Genomic DNA, 21919 nt, shown 5'->3' on the forward strand with positions numbered 1-21919 from the left:
GGAAATGGAGGCAGCAACGAGCATGAAGTCTTCTAGAATGCAATTTAAGATGCAATACGGTCTAGTGGAAAATTACAACCAAATCCTCTGAAGAGGTTACAAATTCACATTACATAAGCTTTAGGTAGCTAGTAAGTAAAAAAAAAACTACTGGCTAAAACTGTGATGCAGCTAAGAAAAAGTAGAACCAGATGAAAGACAGTGAAGCTGATTCTGTTCCTTGTAGAGAAATACATTCTGCAAATAAAATGTGAAAGGGATTTATGTAGGAAACCAAATTAATTACTTTAAGCACCTGAAGCATTTTATTTCACGGAATTTGGAAGCAGCTAGGAGTTTATTCACACACATTTATGGTCCTCCTTATATTTCTCCTGAAAGTTTCATGTTAAACCCCAATGAACCTTCACACAGCTGCTAAATACTTTAGCTTCAAGCATAGGGAGCAGTTTCTGACTAATCTCTGTTTGATTTTTTATAATAAAAAAATTCAGAAAATACACATAATTTTTTGCAGTTACCCAGTAGTTCCATTGCATCATCTTCATTGTCAATGTCTTCTTCGGTTACAGATGGAGCTGTGCTTTGAGCAGAATCAAAGGAGTCCTGAGAAAGCATGGCAGCCAGCAGCTTCTTATGTTGCTGCTGTTGATGTTTTAATCCTTTGGTCTTTGGCTCCATTTTTAAGCTGTGAGGGAGGAAAGCACAACTTTCTCTTACTGGTGCCCTCTTCAAAATGCATCACTCATTCCCTGATCATTGGATGTTCTAAGACATTTTGTATTTTCAGTTTCTACCTAAAGTTTTGATTGAATTTGGGAAATTTCCCATTGATTTTTTTGTGCACTAATCAAGTCTAAATAAGCTACACATATAGAATGACAGGATGTCAATTAGTAATCAGTATTGCTAAGCTATTGATAAGCTATTGATACTGATAAGCATAACAAGAAGTTAACAATAAAGAACTGCTCTCTAGAGTGGTTTTGATACCATTACCCCACAGGATTATACCATTTTTCCTGATTTGTTGAGTTGTGCCTCTGACCTAAATAACAGACAACTGGAATTGCACAGATGTTAGAAAGGTCTAAGGCAGGACTTGCTACAGTTTGTCATTCCTTACTGTATCAACACAAAGCAGACAGAAGTTTGGTGCCCCACATGAGGGGCACCTCATGAGCATACCACCAGCACCTCAGACTGTCCTTACAGTCTGTTGCAGGAAGGCAGAATTGTTGCAAATGTATGATTTTTAATATAATCAACAATTGTTCATTTCTTCAGCAAAAATAAGACAAAGTGCACCTTGGAGATGAAGAACAGGCTTTGAGTTTAGGACATCAGGTTATGCTGTCCTAGTTCATTCCACGCTCAAAGAGACAAGAGTATCTAATAAAAATCACTCAAATTCCCCACTGTGTACATACATTATCCCTGGAGGAAGATTCCCAATGGCCTTACATCTTCTCAGAATTCCTCCAAGAAATTTTTCATGGAGAAAACTACTAACAGTGACTTGGAAATGAGTTTAATCCTATTTTCATGGAGTTCAAATTTCTGAAACATGAGCTCAGTACCAGCAGGACTGCCCTAAGCAGTCTTCTATGGTCTCTTATCACTTATTAATACCTTGCCTTTCTTCCTTACAGCAGCAACAGAGAGCAGTGCAAAACCAGTGACAAACACAATCTTTCCTCTGTAGCAATCCAGAACATTGAGGACAAAAAGGCGACCCTTCATCCAGTTGGCAAGACATCTCTAACAGAGCTACTTCAGACTGGCTACATTGTCCTTCCCAGTCACAGCAGGAGTGACACCTGTCCTTTCAGTTGCTCTTTTTTTTTTTTTCCTTTTGAGTTACCGGGCCTGGCTTTCAAATACATGACATGTCCGCTTCCGTTGCTCATCATCACAGGAATGCATGTTTTTCAGGGGGAACTGGTGATTCTGTCACACTACACTGATGCCACTTACTCTACCAGTGATTTGTCAGTGCCTAATCCTTTGGATATTTATACTGTGTTTCATATATGTACCATTTCCTTATGTTTAGCGACAGGTAAAACAAAACATACGACCTGGAAATAATAAAATTATTACAGCTTTGACTTTCCCATTCTTGTATTTTAACTGAGTATCATAATTAGTTCTAAGAGTTTGCTGGTTTATCCCATAAATCCTGATAAATAGTGATAAACAATCTATCACCCTTTATTAAAAGTGTTACTAAATAAAATTTAACAAGATAAAATTGGAAACACTGAATGTGGATATTTCAAATTGCCCTCTCTTTCATTTTCCAAAATGAAACTTGTTTTTACAAAAGGTAACTTAACTACTTAAGGCTACATTGACTATGAAATAGATTACTGCAATACAGATGACATAGACAATCTTTCTTTACAACTGATAAAGTCACTCTTTTGAGAGCAAAACACACTCTTCCCACTACTTTTAGATGCACTAGTTATTCACTACATTAAAACTAAGTTATTATTACTTGGTACTTGGCTTGTGCATTTGGTGTGTGGTCATTTCCAAAATTCTGCTAATAGCACTTTAATTCATAGTAACATTAAATCAGACCTTGAAGAAACTGCCAGTTATTAGTGAAATATTATTAAATATTCAGATTAACCCTGATCAACATGGGTCTTTAAAATTTCCATATATAGTTGACATCAATTTTAGAATCACCACAGTCTTGAAGTTCTGCAACTTTATGATTCGTTTGCAAGACTGCAAACATGATTTTTATAAATACCATACAAAAACTGATGAAATGCTAATGAAGCAAAGAATTATCCCAGACATAAAATCAGTCATCCAAATGTAAATCCATATGCTGCATGTAATTTAGTAGTTACTCATTTCCACTGAAAATCAGTACTCCCACTTAGCAATACATATTTTTCAGTAGGCCTTCAGCACTTACTACACCTACAAACAGAGACATCAGTATCCCATGAGTCTTTCCTGGCATCAAGTTCCCTATATTCTCCTTATTCACACACCAGGAGACCTGATTTTGTCATGATACTTGACATGATTCCTCAAATACTATACTCAAAGCCATTAATCGCATTTTTAATTATAGTATTAGCTGTGAGGCTTCTCTCAGCTTGTACCATCCTCTACAAAGAGAAAAATGTGCTGCTTTGAATCATGTCTGTTGCTCAGAACTAGACCTCTTTGCTCTCTTCTGGAAATTAGACAGAGATGCTTATTCCTTCTCCTTTCTATTGACAGAAGGGATACAATATCCTAAATTTGCTCTGAAACATGGAACAGATCTTTATTCAATGCCCTTACTGAACTGCTGAATAAGGAAAAAGAAATCCAGGCCAGCACAATCAAGCTGCAGTGCCAGTTGCTGACTCCATTATTTTCCCAGGAACTGCACTGAAGAGACCCAGAGTCTGAGTTGTGTTGGTTCCTGTCCAAGGGCTGGCTGAGGGATCATTACTACACACTGCTACTTCTTTGAAATAGTAGTACTCAGAGCTACCCCCACGATAATCTAATTAAATGCAGTACTCATGGGTAACAAATATTCCCAAGATGTGAGGAAAGTTAATGAATGCAGTCTGTAAGAGCACAGCCAGTGACACATTAGTTTCAGTGTGACACAGAGGTGAATTCCAATGTAGAAGGTACATGGAAGAATGTGAAGTGAAGGAATACCTCAGACCTTTTCAAAGGGAAAGCAGAGAGTTTCTGCCTTCTAAAAAAAGGAAGAAAAAGATGTCTGCTCCAATCAAAGTACTAGTTATAACCCAAGGGATATGCTCCAAGGCTAAGGGAGAAATGTAGGTGCTTAAGTCAATTAACAGAGGCAGTGCAGAAGATTTATCCCTTTTAAAGCAAGTCTGTGAGTACTTAACCTTCTGTGATAAACATATCTTTAAATCATGGCAAATTGACTCCTTGAATTATAGTATTCTCTCCCACGAAGCTGAAGCACAAACTCTTTCAGTCAAGCACAATAAATCTTCAGAAATTATTTACTGCAGAGAACAAAATTTCTCTTCGAGAAAGACTTGTTATTAACACCAAAAAAGCTAAGATGTGAAATGAAAATGAATTTAGGAAGTCCTGTTAAAAATAACATAGATACTGCTTCCCTTGCCTATCTCTCCTTTAAATGAGAAAACCAGATTTATCACTGAAGTGTCAGGAAGATTAATAAATAGCTACTACCAGCCTGGGAAAGACAGAAGGGTATGAAGTATCTGAATGAAGCTATACATCACAACATTATTACACAATGGACCCCAACCATGTCAAAATACACTTAGCTTTTCTCATGGGAATTAATCCATAGGATTGTAAATAGGTATTAAGTTAATCATTTCGAAAAGCATGAGAAGAAAAAAGTCACATATTAATGACTTCTACTTATTCTGCATGTGCCCACACTATGGCACGAGAATTCAAAACCTCTGCACTCTGCCCTCAGAAATGGGATTTTTGTAACAAAGATACCTCTGTTTCACAAAATAAGAGTTTCTAGGCCAGATCAAAAACCCACCTTCCTCCAGGACTGCTGCTATCCTCGCTGTCCCACTGCTCATTTTTATTCCTTGGTATTGGTGGCTGCAGCATCTCAGCAGCCAGAGGGTCTGCATCATTCTCTTCACGGCCAATCCATTCTCCAATAACACGAGGTCTGAGAAGGGGGGTGTTAAAACCTGCTGTGTCCTGAAGAGAAATAAAATAACAAAAAATAACAATGGACTGTTTGTTCTCAACCACAGATGTAAACAGAGAAAAAAAAATTTTAGAAGTACAAAACCAATACATTGCATTACCATTTTAGAGGGCTACAAAATACCCAGAAACAATGATGAACTAAGGAAAAGTTCTTCATTAACAAAATTCCAAGAAATAATTGTGTACCCTGATGCCCTGATGCCTCAAATCACTCCTTTATTTTTTTTAACTGCAATTGTAGAAAAATCACTTTTTTAAATAAATGCACAGTTCTTAAAACCTTCAGTGTATCTTTTCCGCTAAGCAACACAAGGCCACTTGTACTAAAAAACCCAACCAAAAGACTGTTGTAGATTAATAGCATCACTCTTATTTGCATTATGAATTAATGCAAAACTAGTAACTACATCTGCATTTTGCATTTTAAAAATAACCCTGCTGGGCTTTACATAATGTATCTTTCTATTCTGAAAATGGTATTAACATTCGAATAAAAAGCATTTCTGAAACTATTTTTAATCACTTACTGGAGGACAATAAACTGGACAGGATTACAAGAAGCAAGCAAAATATAACTGACATATTCAAAACAATAGCAATAACTTGCACCATCTCAGATTAAAGCAACAAGTTGTCCTTAAATTGTATGAAATAGCATTCTGATGTAGTGAGTATTTCTGTTTTCAATTATACTAGAATGGTTGTATATAAAGAGTCATTTAGAACAGCATAGTCAAACTAAAAAACACATCTGTATACCAGAAAAAAAAAAGGATATGAAATTATGGGATAGGAATAATTATTTTTCTTCAATGAAACTGTTCATCGGCTACTAAAGGTATTTCAAACACAGTGTGCCTAATTAGGAGAGATAAATTTCTATCATTTAATGAGTGAAAATTATAGGAAAGCAAATCCTTGGTTGTTACCTAACTTAGTGCCTCAATAAATATTCCTGCCATAAAAGAATGCTTTCCAAACAAAAAGCATCTGGAAAAAGTATAGCACACTGACTAGGTAGCCTAGAAACCATATTTTATCTCTTTCCTAAAAACAAACCACTTTTGAAAATCTCCTCCTAATTGAAACAGATACAGTAAAAGCAGTTTGAAGTAGAGGCCTCTATTGAAATGAAAGTAACAAACAAAAACAACCAAAAAGAAAAGTTGCAAAGTGCTTTCAATATGACTATATTTACCCTCTGAGTACACACTACAATTTTGCTGAGCACAAGAACCTCTATTTTGAGAGTCAAATGTAACCCAGGTCCCGGATCTGACTCATTCACCCTTGTTCTTTTGTTTTGCTTTCTGCAATGTGTCTATGATTGTTTTTCCACACTCCACTCCCCATACCTCTGTCCATATTTCTCAATCACTTGACTGTCTAATTCAATTTTACACAATGTTTTTTTCTGCAAGGACCACTGATAATTGAATCCATGGCTTCAGATGTTTTAGGATACTTAACCACTGGAGTTAAGGTTTTTTACGGACTTGCAAATACCTGTTTTGTGCCTCTATTTGGAGCTGTGGCATAGTCAAGTAATGTACACTAGATGACAGTCACCTCTGGGCACTTGACAAGTGTAAATTGTCACAAGTGTAACAATTCTTGTGAGCTTAGAAAAAAGATTGTTTCACCGCTCATAATGCCTTCATTACACAAGGTGCTTACATTAGTTAATTAACCATCTGGCCCCTTCTGAGATTTATTACTGTTATTCTAGTTATTTTATCCTGTCCCTTTCTCCCTAGGATAGTTTCTAATAATTAATAAAAATTGTTCCTGGAACGAGTTAGATAGAATAACTTGCACTGTCAATCTTGCTAAAAGCTTTCAGTCCCTTAAATGAAAATGCAAAGCACCAAAAAATTTGCCCATAAGTTTTTCCTGACACTATACACTGCAAAATCAACATATACATAAGTAGAACATGCACTCTGTGACTGTCTTCACTATGCTAATTTCTTCTGAAGGCATTTTAGGGATAAAGTAGCACTTTCATACTCTACTTAACAGAAATGTAATTTACATTACACAGTCCTGCTTTGCCCCACTTTATCACCTTACTTTCCTTTTTGAATTGTGTTAGTTCAGTACACTATGGTTTCACTGACCTAATTTATTGTCCTCCTTTCAACTACATAAGCAGCCTCAGTGAAAGCACCAAATGGCGAAGCAGAGACAGCTCTATTCAGAACACCAGGATGTTCATTTGGCAGTCCGTTTCAAAGGCTGAAAAATACTGAGATGAAGTATTCTGTTCTCAAGCAAGATGTTATAGTTTCAGTTGCTTTTTTTCATATAAATTTAGAATCTTAATTGATTCCCAATTTACGTTCATCCATAAATAGCAGAAGATATTGACGGTGACATTAATGTGCACAGAAATATTTTCAGTACAGGTAGGTATTTAAATCTGCACTAAAACAAAGAGGACTATTTCATGGTGCAGTCCAGGTGTCATCCACTTATCCACATCAGTGGCTACCAAACTGACACACTCAAGCTCTCTTTATGTGGAGAAAAAGAGAAGAAGGGAAAGACTGACAGACAGCTGATTCTGCTCTTCACACTGGGCCGAGATGTGGCTGCTGGATGCAACGTCTACCTGAGAGGACAGCATTTGTATATCCATTTATTTACACATCACTTAAAAAGCTCAGTATTCCTAGTTTCTAATACAGATTTGAAGGGAATCTCTAAAGTGAGAAATACTTTGGGATGAGAATAAATTTGTTTATTTTTATGACTTAAGAATAGTCGTTGGCTGTATTTTATTAATTGTAGCCTGTTTTCATTTTAGAATACTACATATGAGAAGAAAGTATGCCCTAGACAGCATAGAAAAAAAAAGTTAATATTAACATTGAGTGTCAAAATTTACTATTCATTTTCAGATCTTCACTTGGGTCTAACTCTGGATCTCTATTACTTCATTATCTCCCATTATAGATCACTGGGAATTTCAGACAAATGTCACAATCTTATGACAGGTTTCACTCTTCAGTGTTTTCCTCTAGAGTATTTTTTTTCAGCCTAGAACTCTGTGAATATTAAAAAAAAAGGCAAACATCCTAGCTCTTCTTTGTTTACATTAAACCCTTGACATTATGCATAGAAGTGTGCAGTTTCCTAAAATTCTTCAATGGCTTCTGTTCAGTGGCAATGAGGGTGAGTCAGCTCAGAAATATGTATTAAATTAAATCTGCATTTAAAAATATGTGACTGACAAGGCAACCCTTCTTATTTCCTTTCCTTACACAGTGTACTTGCAGTGCCAGTTTCTGACTTGACACAGCTTCCATGGCTAGAGACAGAGGCTGAATCATCAAGAGCGACAGAACACCTCTGCAAGCCTGAAGTAAATGAAAAGGAAGGTAATCACTACAATAAACCTATTTTAATTGCAGTAATTTTAGGAATTTTTGGCTTTCTTTGCAAGGTTATCAGTGCACTTAGAAATTTTAGGAGATTATGTCAAACCGAAAAATTCCATATTGACTGAAAGACTCACCTTGTGTGTCTGCATTTTCTCTATAACTGTCTCGGACAAAAGCTCTAAGTACTGACAAAAATACTGGAAGATATTTAGCAAGAATCCATTTAAATGAAACACTCTTTCACAAAAGTGATTCAGAGCAAACTGGTTTTCCAAATCCAAATGCTAGAGTAACTAAGCAACTAACTAATTAACTGGATTACTTAGAGGGGGAGTTACATCAGCCAAAAATGCTGATTAAGTACTCCCCTGACAAAGGCAGCTAGAGGTTACTAACTCAGAAAGAAATATTTTTTTTTTAAAAAGACAATCAGAAACAACAATAAAGAATCAAAAATAAAGAAACATACATATGCATTCTCTGTTTTCTCTAGATTCATCATCTAAACCACAGATAAAACAGCATAATTATGGGCTCTGTCATAGTCTTAGCTCCCCAAAATACTCCTGTCCATGAAGACAGTAAAGCAAGGAAGAGCACACAGAAGAGGTTTATATGTCTCTCATAACATCTCTGCAATGCTGATGTTTAACTAGAATCCAATGCCAAGTTTGGCCATACTGTTCTAGTCCAAAGACATGCACCTGATGAGTTAAATTGTTCATCCAAACCATAGATGAATGTGATTTCAAAAATTATTCAGTGCTGCTACAGTTTAGATAAGGAAGCTCTAGTATCAGCATGTATTAAAAATTTAAAACTTGACTGCATTTATACGTGAAAAATAAACATCACATGTGAACACATTCAAGTGAAATAGAACCAATTCTCTTTAATGTTAAAACAAGTATTATCAGGTTGTCTTTAGCTGCTTTTGGCCCAAGACAAATAATACATGAAGAAACAAGTCACAGGAACGTTTCAGGAATTAGCTTGTGTAAGGGATCATTCCTAAGAGGCAGAATTCCACAGAACGGTCCTAGCCGTGCTTCTATTCTTAAAACAGACTAGATTTTACATTAATTAAAAATCCTTAATGGGTCAAACAAGAAATAGAAAGGAAGTCCACTGAAGATCATGGAGGTAAAAAAATCCCTCTTCTCTAAATCTACGCTGAAAGCCTGTTGAGCTATAGTGCACAACTGGTGCATGTTAGAAAGTTTAATTGTTTGGGGGTTTGGTAGAAATAGCTGTTGATTTCAAGAACAGTCAATGTAATAACTGAATATATATAACCTAATTCCAAGGTTTTTTTTTTAATGCCTACCACCCTCCAGTTTTAAATTATAAAAAAATAAGGTACATAGTAACAAAAAAAACCTGACTCTTCACTCAAACTGCATCCTGTGGAAATTTCCCAATTATGTTCTCCAATCCAGTTTTCATACTAAATAACTAAATTTAAAAAACATTAATGTTTCTGAACAATAAGATATCACAGTTTTATAAAAACCAAACCAACCAGAAATTATTTGCTAAAATATATATGTAAAAAGTATGTGATACCAGGCTCTAGCCTAAATTGTCTTCTTCCTCCCTCACAGAGTATCTTTTAGGGTTTTTCCAACAACAAAACCATAACAAATTGAGTTCTTAAGTATTCTTAGAGGTGAGGGCACTAATGGAAGGACTTTCTAATTGTTTTTACCATCACTTCTAAGCCCAGTTACGGAAACAGTGGGAAGACTTCAGCCACAGCTTGGAAATGGCAGCCACAGACACACTTGACTGCATGGTAGCATTCATCAGTCTTACCTAACTGACCTTCCTTGGAGAACTCAGTGAAGGTATTTTACATGACTTGTGTCAGAAGGATTTGTGTCCTCATTTTACCAACAGAAACGAAAGTTATTTAAAAAAACAAAGTGTTCTATATTAGGCATAATTCCTGTGTCTTATGTACCTTTTGAACTCATTTTCCTGACAGCAATGGTTTCTGACACCAAGAACACAATGCAAGTTTCTTGGCACAAGAAGCACACTGCTGCTCACTGCTGAGAATAGGGAAAAAAATTGGTTCTGTTTCTGTAAGTACTTAAATAAACCTAGCTTGATTACTCTTTCCATGTAGAATTTATTACATTTTGAATTAAAATTCATGTTAACTGTGTAAGGTATCAAAAATGGCCAGAACTGAAGACACCATTTTTGCATTCAGCAAGGAGGTAAAGACTGATCTTTATGCCTTGTGCATTCCTGAGTAAATATGGGTGGTAAAAATAATTTCTAAGTATTCTCACAAATCATATTTGGAAATACAGAATTTTATTTCATTAATAAAAGGTATTCAAGGCTAAATGTTTCCAAAAGTAGGCAAAGTAATCCAACAGACTATATTAAGCAAAGATGGTGTCAAGCTCAAAAGCATTTCCATGGTCTCACCAACAGTCTCTTAAACTCAGTCATTTTTTTTCCCCACGCTTGAAAGCTCATCCTTGGTCAAGATCTTAATGTATCCACATATACTGTACTTACCCATACAGCTTTCCATACCCAAACTTCTTCTGACCCTAAAAAACAGAGGTGTGTATGCCAGGACAGTGGCATGTGCCTTATCATATTCATCTGTCTCTTTGTATTGCTCATTAGACATCTTTTATCAGTCTTACCTTATCAAGTTCATCAGAAATAGCAATGCCTGAAAACAAAACAGATTGAAAAACAAATTCAGAAAAATGCTTTCTACACGTCTTTTACTACAGTGAGTAAAAGTAAGGTTAGATCTGAAAACTATACATACTGTTCTCTGCATGCTGCTGTACCATGTATCATATTTTGTTCCATTAGTGAAATTGCCTGGAAACAATACATTCTTCATTTTCCTCAGCTGCAATATTATCAAAATGACTTTTCAAAAAACTATGGAAATGAAAATGGCAGATGTGCCAGGAAAGTGACAACAAATTTAAGCATACATCTATCTGCTTTCTAAAATTAAATCAGCAATATCAGATTAACCAATGGACACCTTATTATGCAAATCTCATCATGGCCAGCATGCATAACACATTATACTGCAATTACAGGGCAATATGGACATTTCTCTTATCTCTTTCTTCTTCTTCACAATACAAAGTGGAAATGATCCTATAAAACCAGGTGGAACTTCAGAGAATAAAGTAAAATGTCAATAGACTGCAAAGTATTTCCTAAATCCTCTGAAGAAGAACTTGTGAACAAGAAATAAATCCTCTGAACAAGAATTTGCTCATCTTTTCTGCAGATGCCTGCCCAAGGTTTCCCTATGCTTGCTTCCATCATGTCATGCTTCAATTATTTCTATTCTGCAGCACAGTAAATATGCAGAGTTGGTCTCAGAACTTTTAACTTTTTACAAACATCAGTATATCACAAGGAGTGCTCAAGTCATCATATATATAATTCTACCATGCTGAAAACTCTGATAGATTGGAAGCAAGGATCTCTTAGAGCCCTGTGAGATTTGGTAAGAAACATTTCCAGATTAGAACTTCAAATCCAAAGAAAAGTTTCTCCTGGTGGTGAATATAAGTGAAATACATAAAAACACTTGAAAATTGTTTTCAAATCATACCATGTTATCAAGACACCTTCTTTGACAAAATGCAAGAGATTATATTGCAAAATATATATTATCAGCTGAGTAGAGAGCTGATTTTACTCTTTCTAAAATCACACTGAAGAGTGCAGCAGTATAAGCTAATATATAAGTCTGTACATATATAAGTCTATACTATTTGATATATCATAACTACATTAATTCTTTGGGGGTTTTTACTGTGCTTTTCATCATTAACTCTATTTGGCTACCTCTCAGTTTTGATGAATTCCTTACAGCAATTTCTCCTTTTAAAGGAACAAAGCTCTAAGAGAACTGCAATTGTAATTTAAATGCCTCATCAACACCGAAGACATATGACAGGAGTTAAATATATATTTACAGTAATTCAATAATACTAAAGTGGATCAAATTGAAAAAGACCTATTTTGACTAATCCTTCTATCCCTCACTGCAATTAGACAGTTTTTAATAACTTCAGATTATTATTTAGCCCAGACACAATACTAATGCCCATAGAGTATAATAGCCAGGTTGCATCAACCAGACTTAAAGGTGCTATGAATTTCTTCAATCCCAAATGGAGAAGACAATTTCACTCTTGGAGGTAGTAAAAACCTAATTCAAGCTTCTTTTCACCTCATCTCTGAAAATCTGGCTATCATCAACCAGCTCTCCATAACATGGATGCATTTTGCATAACCAAGGTCAATCCATTCTACAACCACATAAACTCTCTAACAGTCAAATTAATTTTTCTTAGCAATTTCCCATAATGTTAATATAGTTCATTTGGTTTTGATGCCGACTTATTTCCTCATATTGAAGATTGGGACCCTTTTCTTCTGCTTTCACATATCCCTGTGAATGGATATTTTTAACTTAGGAGTGGACAGAAGGACAATTTTATCTTGTGTTGACTCACCCCTTAAAATACTTTTATTTTCAAGTACGGTAAAAGAAAATATAAAAGGTAATCCTATCATTTCCAAAAATTTGTTCCAAAAAATGCCAAATGTTTTTTACTACCCAATTGCCTATGTTGCCTGTCAAAGATCAGTACTAAAAGAACTAAGTAGCAAAAAAAACAGTATGGAAAAAAACAGTATGCACTACTATATGTCTCACTCAAAAAGCTCTACTAACCTCTCTGATTATATTACATAAAAGACATAAAATTTTAAAATATCCATAATCTAAATGAGTGTGCTTTTAGTAAAATGGTTTGTGTAAATCCTATTGCTCCCTAGAACTTACTCTGAATTTAGAGAAGACTGAGTAATTGAATTGCCCAGAATGCCTCAAATTTATTCTTTACTAAATTGGAAACAGTAGCAAGACACTAAAATGAACTGTATCTTTCAGACAAGCATGTAAAGAAGCTTCTGAGGACACGTCGCCAAAATAGAATTTTACAAACTTAGAAATCTTTGATCTTTGCAACCACAGAATTAAACCTGTGAACTCTTTTTAGGTCTCTTTCTTGATAATGTGGCATCTAAGGAAAAGAAAAAGGATTCTGTGGAAGAAACTTTTTAAGGAGCTTGTTGCAGCAATCTTAGCACAGTGATTCTTCTGGAGGTGGTATTTACCATGTCAGTCACACAGACCTTTTCGTTGTCTTGAGCCTCATTAATATTAACAGTACTCTTTTAGTCACTGATAACACAACTCCATTAGCAGAAACTAGGATAAAGAACCCCAAAAAGCGTTGGATAAAAAACCACTTATTTCATTCCAAGACACTGCTGCACCACAGTTAGTGTGTACTGAACTCCTAACAGTTTTCTTTCCAATTGCCAATCTTGGCTGACTGAGAGGAGGGAGGTTTGCACCCTATGAGCAGTAGACAGAAAATCCCAACAGCGACATCATTTTTTGGATGCAGATGTCAGGTGGAATAAAATGTACTCCAGTTTTCACAAAATAATCCCTCAAAAAATTGAAACTCTTGTATATTTACCATAACATTAAAAAAAAAAAAACAAAACACAAAACTGACCAAAGAAACCTTAATTCTGAATCCTGAGAACAAAACTGGAGACATTCACCATTATTGTACAGGAGTATTTAGGATTCCTGTTAATTTCTTAACCCTTAGCAGACTCATGACTTCAGCAGTCAAATAGGTTCCTGTCAGTTACTTTATTTTCAAATAATACACTGACAATTTAAAATAGTTGAATTTATATAAAGAAATTGTAACAATAGTTGCTATCTCTGGTTCATGTAATTGCTAGTATCAACATCAGCATTTTTCAAAAAGAAAAACCTTTTGTCACTTCTTTGTACAGGTGACAAAAAGTAATTGATTATGCTCTCTGCACTTTCTATAATTGTTTTTATTTACCTTTTATATATCCTAAATAAGAAAACAGCTTATAAAATCACAGAACACTAGAGGCAAAGGGAATGCCCATTCCATGAAAACACTCAATGGAAACAACACTGCAATTTTAAGTAAAACATTCATAGGTATAGCCAAAATGCCCATACACTAAAAGCTTTCACTCTGACAATTTAGTCACTTCTTCAAACTGTAACCTTTTCCATCAAAACTTAATCCTAATCACAAAAAACCTCTTAACACCAGAAAAACTGACACATCTGGTTTATTCAACCTTAAATCCTATGGCTTTGTTAGAATAAAAGTTACTATGAACAACAATTTCTGACTTCCCCCAGCTTAGAGTATTTAAAGCCTGACTCTGCATGATGGTGAATGTAGAGAATGGAAATTTTAAAGCTGCATCATCATTGCCCTGCTGCAAGACACCAAGCAGCAGATAAGAAATGGACTGTTAAAAACTGCTCTCCTGCCTTTGTTGGGAGAGGTCTTCTGATGTCAAAAGCAAATCCTCCAGAAATAAAGGAGAGTGCTTTACCTTTACTCTTATAGCAGCTGCTTCTCACAGACAACATTTGCCATAGTTTTATATCATAATGTGACTGACAACTATACAACAGACCAACCACTCTTACTAACCATTGCAAATAAAGGGGTGAGAAGTTTGCTTCCCAGCATCAGCTAAGGCTCATGAGCAAGGTTTAACACGGTAATTATTTAGGTAACTAGCTGCCTATTTAATGTCTTTAAAAAGATCTTCCTTTTTACAAGTAATTATTGGTGCTGAAATTTGATCAGGCATCACAAGTATCCAGCCAACTCAGTTGTGTGGTGAATTACAAAGACAAATTCAGGGCACTTGTTTCTACTTTAGGATGGTAACAACACTCTGTGCTGTAAGGGTGCTGAACAATGAAATAATTGGTATGAACATGTTTCCATAGTCCTTCAGAAATTTTCCACAGCCACAACTACTGCCATCTCTGATCAGCAACAAATCTGGAGAGGAGCTGTTACTGCTAACACAGCCTCTCTCAGCTGGAACACTCATTCTGTCATTAGCTTGGTTTCTGAAGAGGACTGGAAGAACAATGTACTGTGATTGCAAGAAAGGTTTGGCATGCTACAATTAAACGAAATATATCTAACAAAGAATGTAATAACAATGTAATTTATTAACTTACAACTTACATTTATTAACTTATAACTTACATCCTGTAACTTATTATATTTTAATTACTATTATCATGTCTACTTTAAGCAGATTGCCTAAAAAGTGTATCTCACACTGTATTAGCCATTTACCTTACGCATTTTTAATATTTAAAACACTAAATCAATTGTTTGTCCTGTCTCTTAAAATTAGCATGGATTATTAAAACCATTTTTTACATGGCCATCCCAGTCTTCTATCCGTTTGACAATCTGCAGCAGCACAATGGTAAGTATGGAAAAATAAAGATGTAAATTAATATAGTGTTACAGCAACTTCTCTGATGTAAAAGCCACCTCTCAAAACCTTTGCATTATATTTTAATAAAATAAAATCCTTCTGAGTCTAGAATGAGAATCTTCCACAGTACAGGTTTTCAGCTTAGGACATTCTGCTTCATTTCTAGAAATTAACTTTCTTTCCAAAGAAAACTGAACATTGTTAACAATTCCATGAGTCTTTAAAATGCCTAGCTTTTGCATATGCTTCTTAGCAGAAGAGCTTTATTTGTCCAATACCTAATTTCTCCACTCAGCGATATTATTTCTCTTTGAAAAGTGATTTTTAGACTTTGATGTTCTCAATTCAACAGCATAAAATCAATTTTCAAAACAAAAGGCACAACACAACTTCAGGTCTTTTTCAAAAGGAGCAACTGACATCATCTACATGGACTTGTGCAGGGCATTTGACACTCTTCCATACAAAATCCTTGTCTGTAATCTGGAGAGACATGGCTTTAATGGGTGGATCAGCCAGAGGGCCATTGCTGGATGGCCACACTCCAAAGAACAGTGGCCAATAGCTCAGTGTCAAAGTGGAAACCAGTAGTGAGTGGCATTCCTCAGGGGATGGTATTAGAATGGGTGCTGTTTATTTTAGTAACATGGACAGTGAGGTCAGGTGCACCCTCAGCATGTTTGTTGATGACATCGAGCTGTGTGATGCAGTTGACAGGCTGGAGGGAAGGAATGCCATCCAGTGGGACCTTGGCAGGCCTGTGAGGAGGTGGGATGGCTGTGCCAATCTCATGGAAGTTCAACATGGCCAAAGGCAAGGTCCTACACCCGGGTCAGAGCACTCCCAACACAAGTACAAGCTGGGCACAGAATGGACTGAGAGCAGCCCTGGGTAGAAGGACTGCTGAGTGTTGGTAAACAAGAAGCTTGACATTACTCTGCAATGCACACCTGAAAGGTGCGCCCAGAAAGCCAACCCCACCCTGGGCTGCATCAAAAGCAGTGTGACCAGCAGGTCAAGGCAGGCATTCTCCGCCTCTACTCCACTCTTGTGAGACCCTGCCTGGTGTGTCCAGCTCTGGAACTCTCCAAAAAACAAGGACATGGACCTGCTGGAGCAAGTCCAGAGGAGGGTCACCAAAGTGCTCAGAGGGCTGGAGCACCTCTCCTGTAAGACAGCCTGAGAGAGTTGGAGTTGTTCAGCCTGCAGAAGAGAATGGTCTAGGGAGACCTTACAGCACCTTCCAGTACCTAAAAAGGGGCTACAAAAAGCTGTAGAGGAACTTTTTACAAGGACATGTAGTGATAGAACAGCTTTAAACTAAATGAGGCTGTGTTTAGATTAGATATTAGGAATAAATTCTTTATTGTGAGGGTGGGAAACACTGGAACAGGTTGCCCAGAGAAGCTGTGGATATCCCATCCCTGGGAGTGTTCCCAGGTTATGTGGGGCCTGGAGCAATTTGATCTAGTGAAAGGTGTTTCAGGTCATGGAAAGGGGTGGAACTAAATTAACTTTAAAGTCCCTTCCAACTCAAACCATTCTATGATTCTACAAAATGGCAAGGTATAAAATGCCTTATTGCTGCACTATTCCTGATCACCTGTACTTAAAAGTAGCTTAAAATCTGGCAATATTTTCATATGCTATACACACCTGAAATTACAGATCTGGAGTTCTGGTAAGAATGAAAGTTTTGGAACATCAGAGATATCTAATATTTTTGCTTTTATCCGTGGTCCTTAAATAATTACAGGAAGAAATAACACATCATAAAAATTTATTGAGGGGATTTTTTTAAGACTTGCATTTTTCTAAACACACAATGTACACCTGAGAAGACTTATGGGCATCCAATCATAAGAAAATAAAATGCTACTACTTTAATGTATGCCAGACTACCATTATTTAACTCAATATTCAAGGAAATATTTATGCATTTTCCTAAACATCCAGAAGATGGCCACAGAGGTCCCAATAGCCAGTTTTCCTACCTGCCAAACAAAGCTTTCTGGATTTGACACATGGCTTTTAACATTCAAAGTTTAGACATACTAAGACAACTTCAATGCAACTCTGACTAACTTGACAAAATTCATTCTCAGGATCAGTCCAGGCCAGGGAACTTCTGGATGGCTGGACTGTCAACCTCATAATGCATATCACAGGTTCCGTAACAAACTCCAGGACAGAAATAGCATTCTTATTCTACCATTACTAATCCTGCAGTTTTGAGCACAAACACAGAAATATTGTATCATGTATCAACTGTCCAGTAGTTCACCGCCCCATGCATTCTCCAACTCCAAATTCTCAGGGGAAGGTTATGTTGTTCTTACTGGTGGGACAGGCCATCTTAGATATACTTGCATTTCCCATGGCAAAACCTTGTGCCATACTGCAGCAGGCAGCAGTGTATGTTCAGTCCCTGTACCTCTATGAAACACGTATTGAAAACAAGGAAAACTGAAGCTCTTTCACACCATTCTTGGATTATAAAGGACATTAAATGCTTGCTCTAGTTCCATCAAACAAAGTATTCCTTCTCCCAAAAAAGTACACAAAAACCTAAAAATCTCACTCATTTCTGTGTAGGAACTTTAAAATATGTTTGTCATTGACTGTCATAATAGGCATTTTTATAATATTCCTTTACCTACAGAGAGTCATTTTACTACTTTCCTCCAGTAGTAACTCAGAGATTTTCTGTGAAGGCATATTGAAATGAAATCTCAGAGTTTTTACCGATGAGGGCTGTATGTCCTCATCATTAAGCAACTTTAAACTTTTTGTAGTGGTATTCATCTTGAACAAGGATAATATTCCTGCTAACACTTGGCCATATTAAAACAAGATAAACTGTCATCTTCAAGGCACCACACATCAACACAGGAGCACAATATACATATTATACATCTTATAGCTACTATCTAGAAAACATGGATTTAATCCCTCCTCCTCGTACTGTCTTTAAAAAAAGATTAAAAAAATTAATCCCTAGCAAAATAATCTTTGCTTTAGACTTGTAGAATACCTATATCCAAATTTCTGAGTGGCTCCAATGGAGAATACAGGTTTCAGGATTAGGTTTAGTGACTAATAAATTATGCAAACACAGAGAAATAAAATGCGAAGTATCCAACAAATATTATGTCCCAGAAACTCTCCTTAGGCCATGGTCATCTCAGAAGAGAATAATCAAAATTGCAGAACTCTTTAGGGGAAGCTGTACGCTGCAATAGGTGGGTTAAGATGGGTAATCCACAACACTCAGTAGCCAGTATTATTATTCATGCATCATTCTAAAAGCAAGTGGATTTTATGGGCAAAGGCAGTATCAGATAACAGCTGTAGCACTGAGATAAAATTATCTTCCTTAAAGGTTTGATTGAGCTTATCTAAAAATGTTGATCTCAAAATAAATCACAAGCATTGATCTCATGCAAGAATAACATGATTTTAAAGTTCAGGCTGAAGAGAAGAAGGGAAAAATTCTCTACATGATGACTAGTCTTTTGGTTCAGTCAGCAGAAACATTTAGGGCTAGATGATCAACTGATATCGGGGAAGTCATCTTTATAGACTCTACGTCAATTTCAGATCATCAACTATATACAATTGAAAAAAATACTAACATGTTATGTCCTAAAACAATGCCCCTCATAAGGCAATCGACAAAAGTCTAGTTATGTGTCCTGAGGATGTGCATTATATAAATTATATCACCATGATCACCACCATCAGAAATGTCTAGCTTCAATAAATGTTAGTGTCATTCAAATAAAGTTCATTTTCCATACATAGAATGTAAATCATTAATAGTTTCCTACAGTGTAGAAGGTTCTAAATGAAACCTCATTCCAATGTGTTTGTCAGAGACTACTAAATACATTCAAGTCGTTCATGATGTATATATAAAGCTTCTCACATCCCACATACTCACAGGTTCATCCACTAAACTGAGGACATGATTTTAGCAGTTTGTTAACATATTGTGATTTTGTTTAGAACTTGTTCTACCCTTCTAGTTATGAGATTTTTACTCTTGTTGCTTGTCTTCTCTGTGAAATATAAACAGAACATATGCTTTTACGTTTTACTATTTTATTCTTTTCTTAAAGAGGTAAGATCATGCTTGCCTTTCTTAACACAATTATAAACAACATCAACTGATTCTAATACTATGATAACTGTTTGAGATACTCTGGAGAGACTTAGAGATCTCATGTTGTTGAAGGTATTGAAGAGCCTTGACACGTGGCTCTAGGTGAGCCTGCCTGAGCAGTAGTGATGGATCAGATGCCTTCTGGAAGTCCCTTCCAACCTTAACCATTCTGTGATTCTATAATTCCTTATAATTTCCAGCAGTATCTCCTACTAGATGGAAAACCATGGTTTTCTCATTTACTGATTGTATACTGATTACTCCCCTTCAAAATTAAGAAACAAAAGAGGATTTTTTCTCCTGTTGGTTGTACATAGATACCATTGTTTCTGGGATTCCCTGAAACTGACTTGGATTCATAGTTTTGGTTAATGTGAACTTATTACCATTTTTTACCTTAGAATATCAACTGAATTCAAGGCATGACAAATTTGTTTCTTCCCCTCTGATCTGAAGTGTGCACCTGGCCTGAACAAGCATTTAAACACTACTAACAAAACGGCAGTTACCTTCACTAAAAGGCTATTTGCGATTATGAAAGAGTACCTATCTCACAGCAGAAGATGTTTTTTTCATCAAATACAGTTACCAGCACCTTCAATATGCACACATTTTCAATATGCACCCTAATCCTTAACTGTGCGTATAAAAGATGCAAAGTTGTTCATCAAGTATGCAGACTTCCCACCTAACTGCAGCATGATCTCACTGATTTAGTCCTCAGTTTTCCCCTACTCAAAACTCTCGTAATTCACTGGTTTCCATATCTTGTTATCTATTTTTCCATGCTCAGAAAATAGGGGAATGACAAAGGCAAGATCAAAGGCATTAATTAGCAAGATCCTTAGGCTTTACAGATTTCAATTCTGTTTAAAGGCAAACAGGCCAGAAGGTGAAATACAAGGGCATATATTTGAAACAGGATGGAATTTTTCTTCTTTATGATCAGCACAGGAAGAAGGATGACAACAATGAAGGTAGGAGACCTTGCAATAAAAGAAAATTAAACATGCACAAGGGAAACGCAGTATATTCCTGTAAATTGCTTTATAAACTAAAATCTTCCCTAAATAGATAACTTGATAGTTCCAAATCCAGTTCAATGACACACAGCTGATTGAAGAAGCAAACAAAATCCAGCTCTCCCATGTAGGTAAACCTCTGAAAAATTGTATACTTAAATCAGCAAGCTCCACCACACTTGGACCATAATTACAAAAATAATCTTCTCCAGACTCTCAAAACTCCTAGAATACTTTCAACTCAGAGTGTGAAGTCACTTGCTGGTTTCTCAGACCTACTAAAGCACAGAATTACTCACTCTTGACAGGGATTGGGAGACAGGGTCCAAATAAAAGCAAGTTCAACCATCCCTAGTTTTAATCACTAGGGATGAATATAGAAGAAACCAGACATCTCTGTGCTCAAGTCTCACCTTCCAAATCTTACAGGCAGTTCTAATTTTGCATGAAGTGCACGGGTTTGTCTCAAAGCACATATCTAGACAGCATAGTAAATGAAGCAATAGAAACTGGAATTTAATTCACAGGCTATGTCAGCTACCTAAAAGGCAACAAAGTCATGGAAACTCACTAAAAGATCCAGAGCTTATCTTTAAAATGTAAATAAATTCCAGGACTTGATGGAAAATTCATTTAACTTCAAACGCTTCATTTCATGTGTCACTCTTCACTGTTGAAATACTGAAGGAAAAAAGAGAAGGTGCTGTAAAAAGCCATTAATAGTATATTTTGATCATTTGTGTACTCAGCTCAGTTGAGCCCAGTGTCTGTCCCACACCACTTCAAAATAAGATCAGTATCAAATGCAGCACTAAATGCATGGCATGCTTGTAGAAACAAAGGCACTAACTAGCCTGTCTAAAACAAGCTCCAGGACAGGTAGATGTGGGATCTTGTGATGGCTTTTTAAAAATTCACCACATGGGATGTTTGGATACAGCACAGAATGAGTTACATGCACCTTATACTTTTAAAGTCCTAGACCTTCTATTCATTGAAGCTCCCTAAGATCTCCTATGTGCAATCTAAACTCTATTCCTGAGAGAACAGTAAAATTAATTTTCAAAATTCCACCTTTTCTCTATTTACAAAATTTTCACATTTTTCATTTTGATTTTTCAATACCATGCTGACAGGTAAGAAATAATAGCAAAGATTTTTTTTATTTCTTGAAATGAAGTGAAAATCAGAAGAACAAACCCTGGAAACTAGGAGATACATCTTAGAATTAA

At 36.1% G+C, this 21919-nt stretch overlaps 1 protein-coding gene across 6 annotated transcripts in view; it reads right to left on the reverse strand.

Annotated features, from left to right (window-relative positions):
* The window catches only part of CUNH8orf34 (chromosome unknown C8orf34 homolog), a 149726-nt gene that overhangs the window by 91330 nt on the left and 36477 nt on the right, over nucleotides 1–21919 (reverse strand). For all 6 annotated transcript variants that reach the window (XM_054285176.1, XM_054285175.1, XM_054285171.1 and 3 more), the window contains 3 exons: nucleotides 10772–10800; nucleotides 4535–4704; nucleotides 522–688 (listed from right to left, as the gene is read on the reverse strand). In XM_054285176.1, the coding sequence (XP_054141151.1) occupies nucleotides 522–688; nucleotides 4535–4704; nucleotides 10772–10800 (366 nt within the window). The remainder of the gene's footprint in view (nucleotides 1–521; nucleotides 689–4534; nucleotides 4705–10771; nucleotides 10801–21919) is intronic.

The sequence above is a fragment of the Melozone crissalis genome, unplaced genomic scaffold (genome assembly GCF_028551555.1).
Source record: "Melozone crissalis strain CALT ecotype California unplaced genomic scaffold, PUWL_Pcris_2 ptg000042l_1, whole genome shotgun sequence".
Lineage (NCBI taxonomy): Eukaryota > Metazoa > Chordata > Aves > Passeriformes > Passerellidae > Melozone > Melozone crissalis.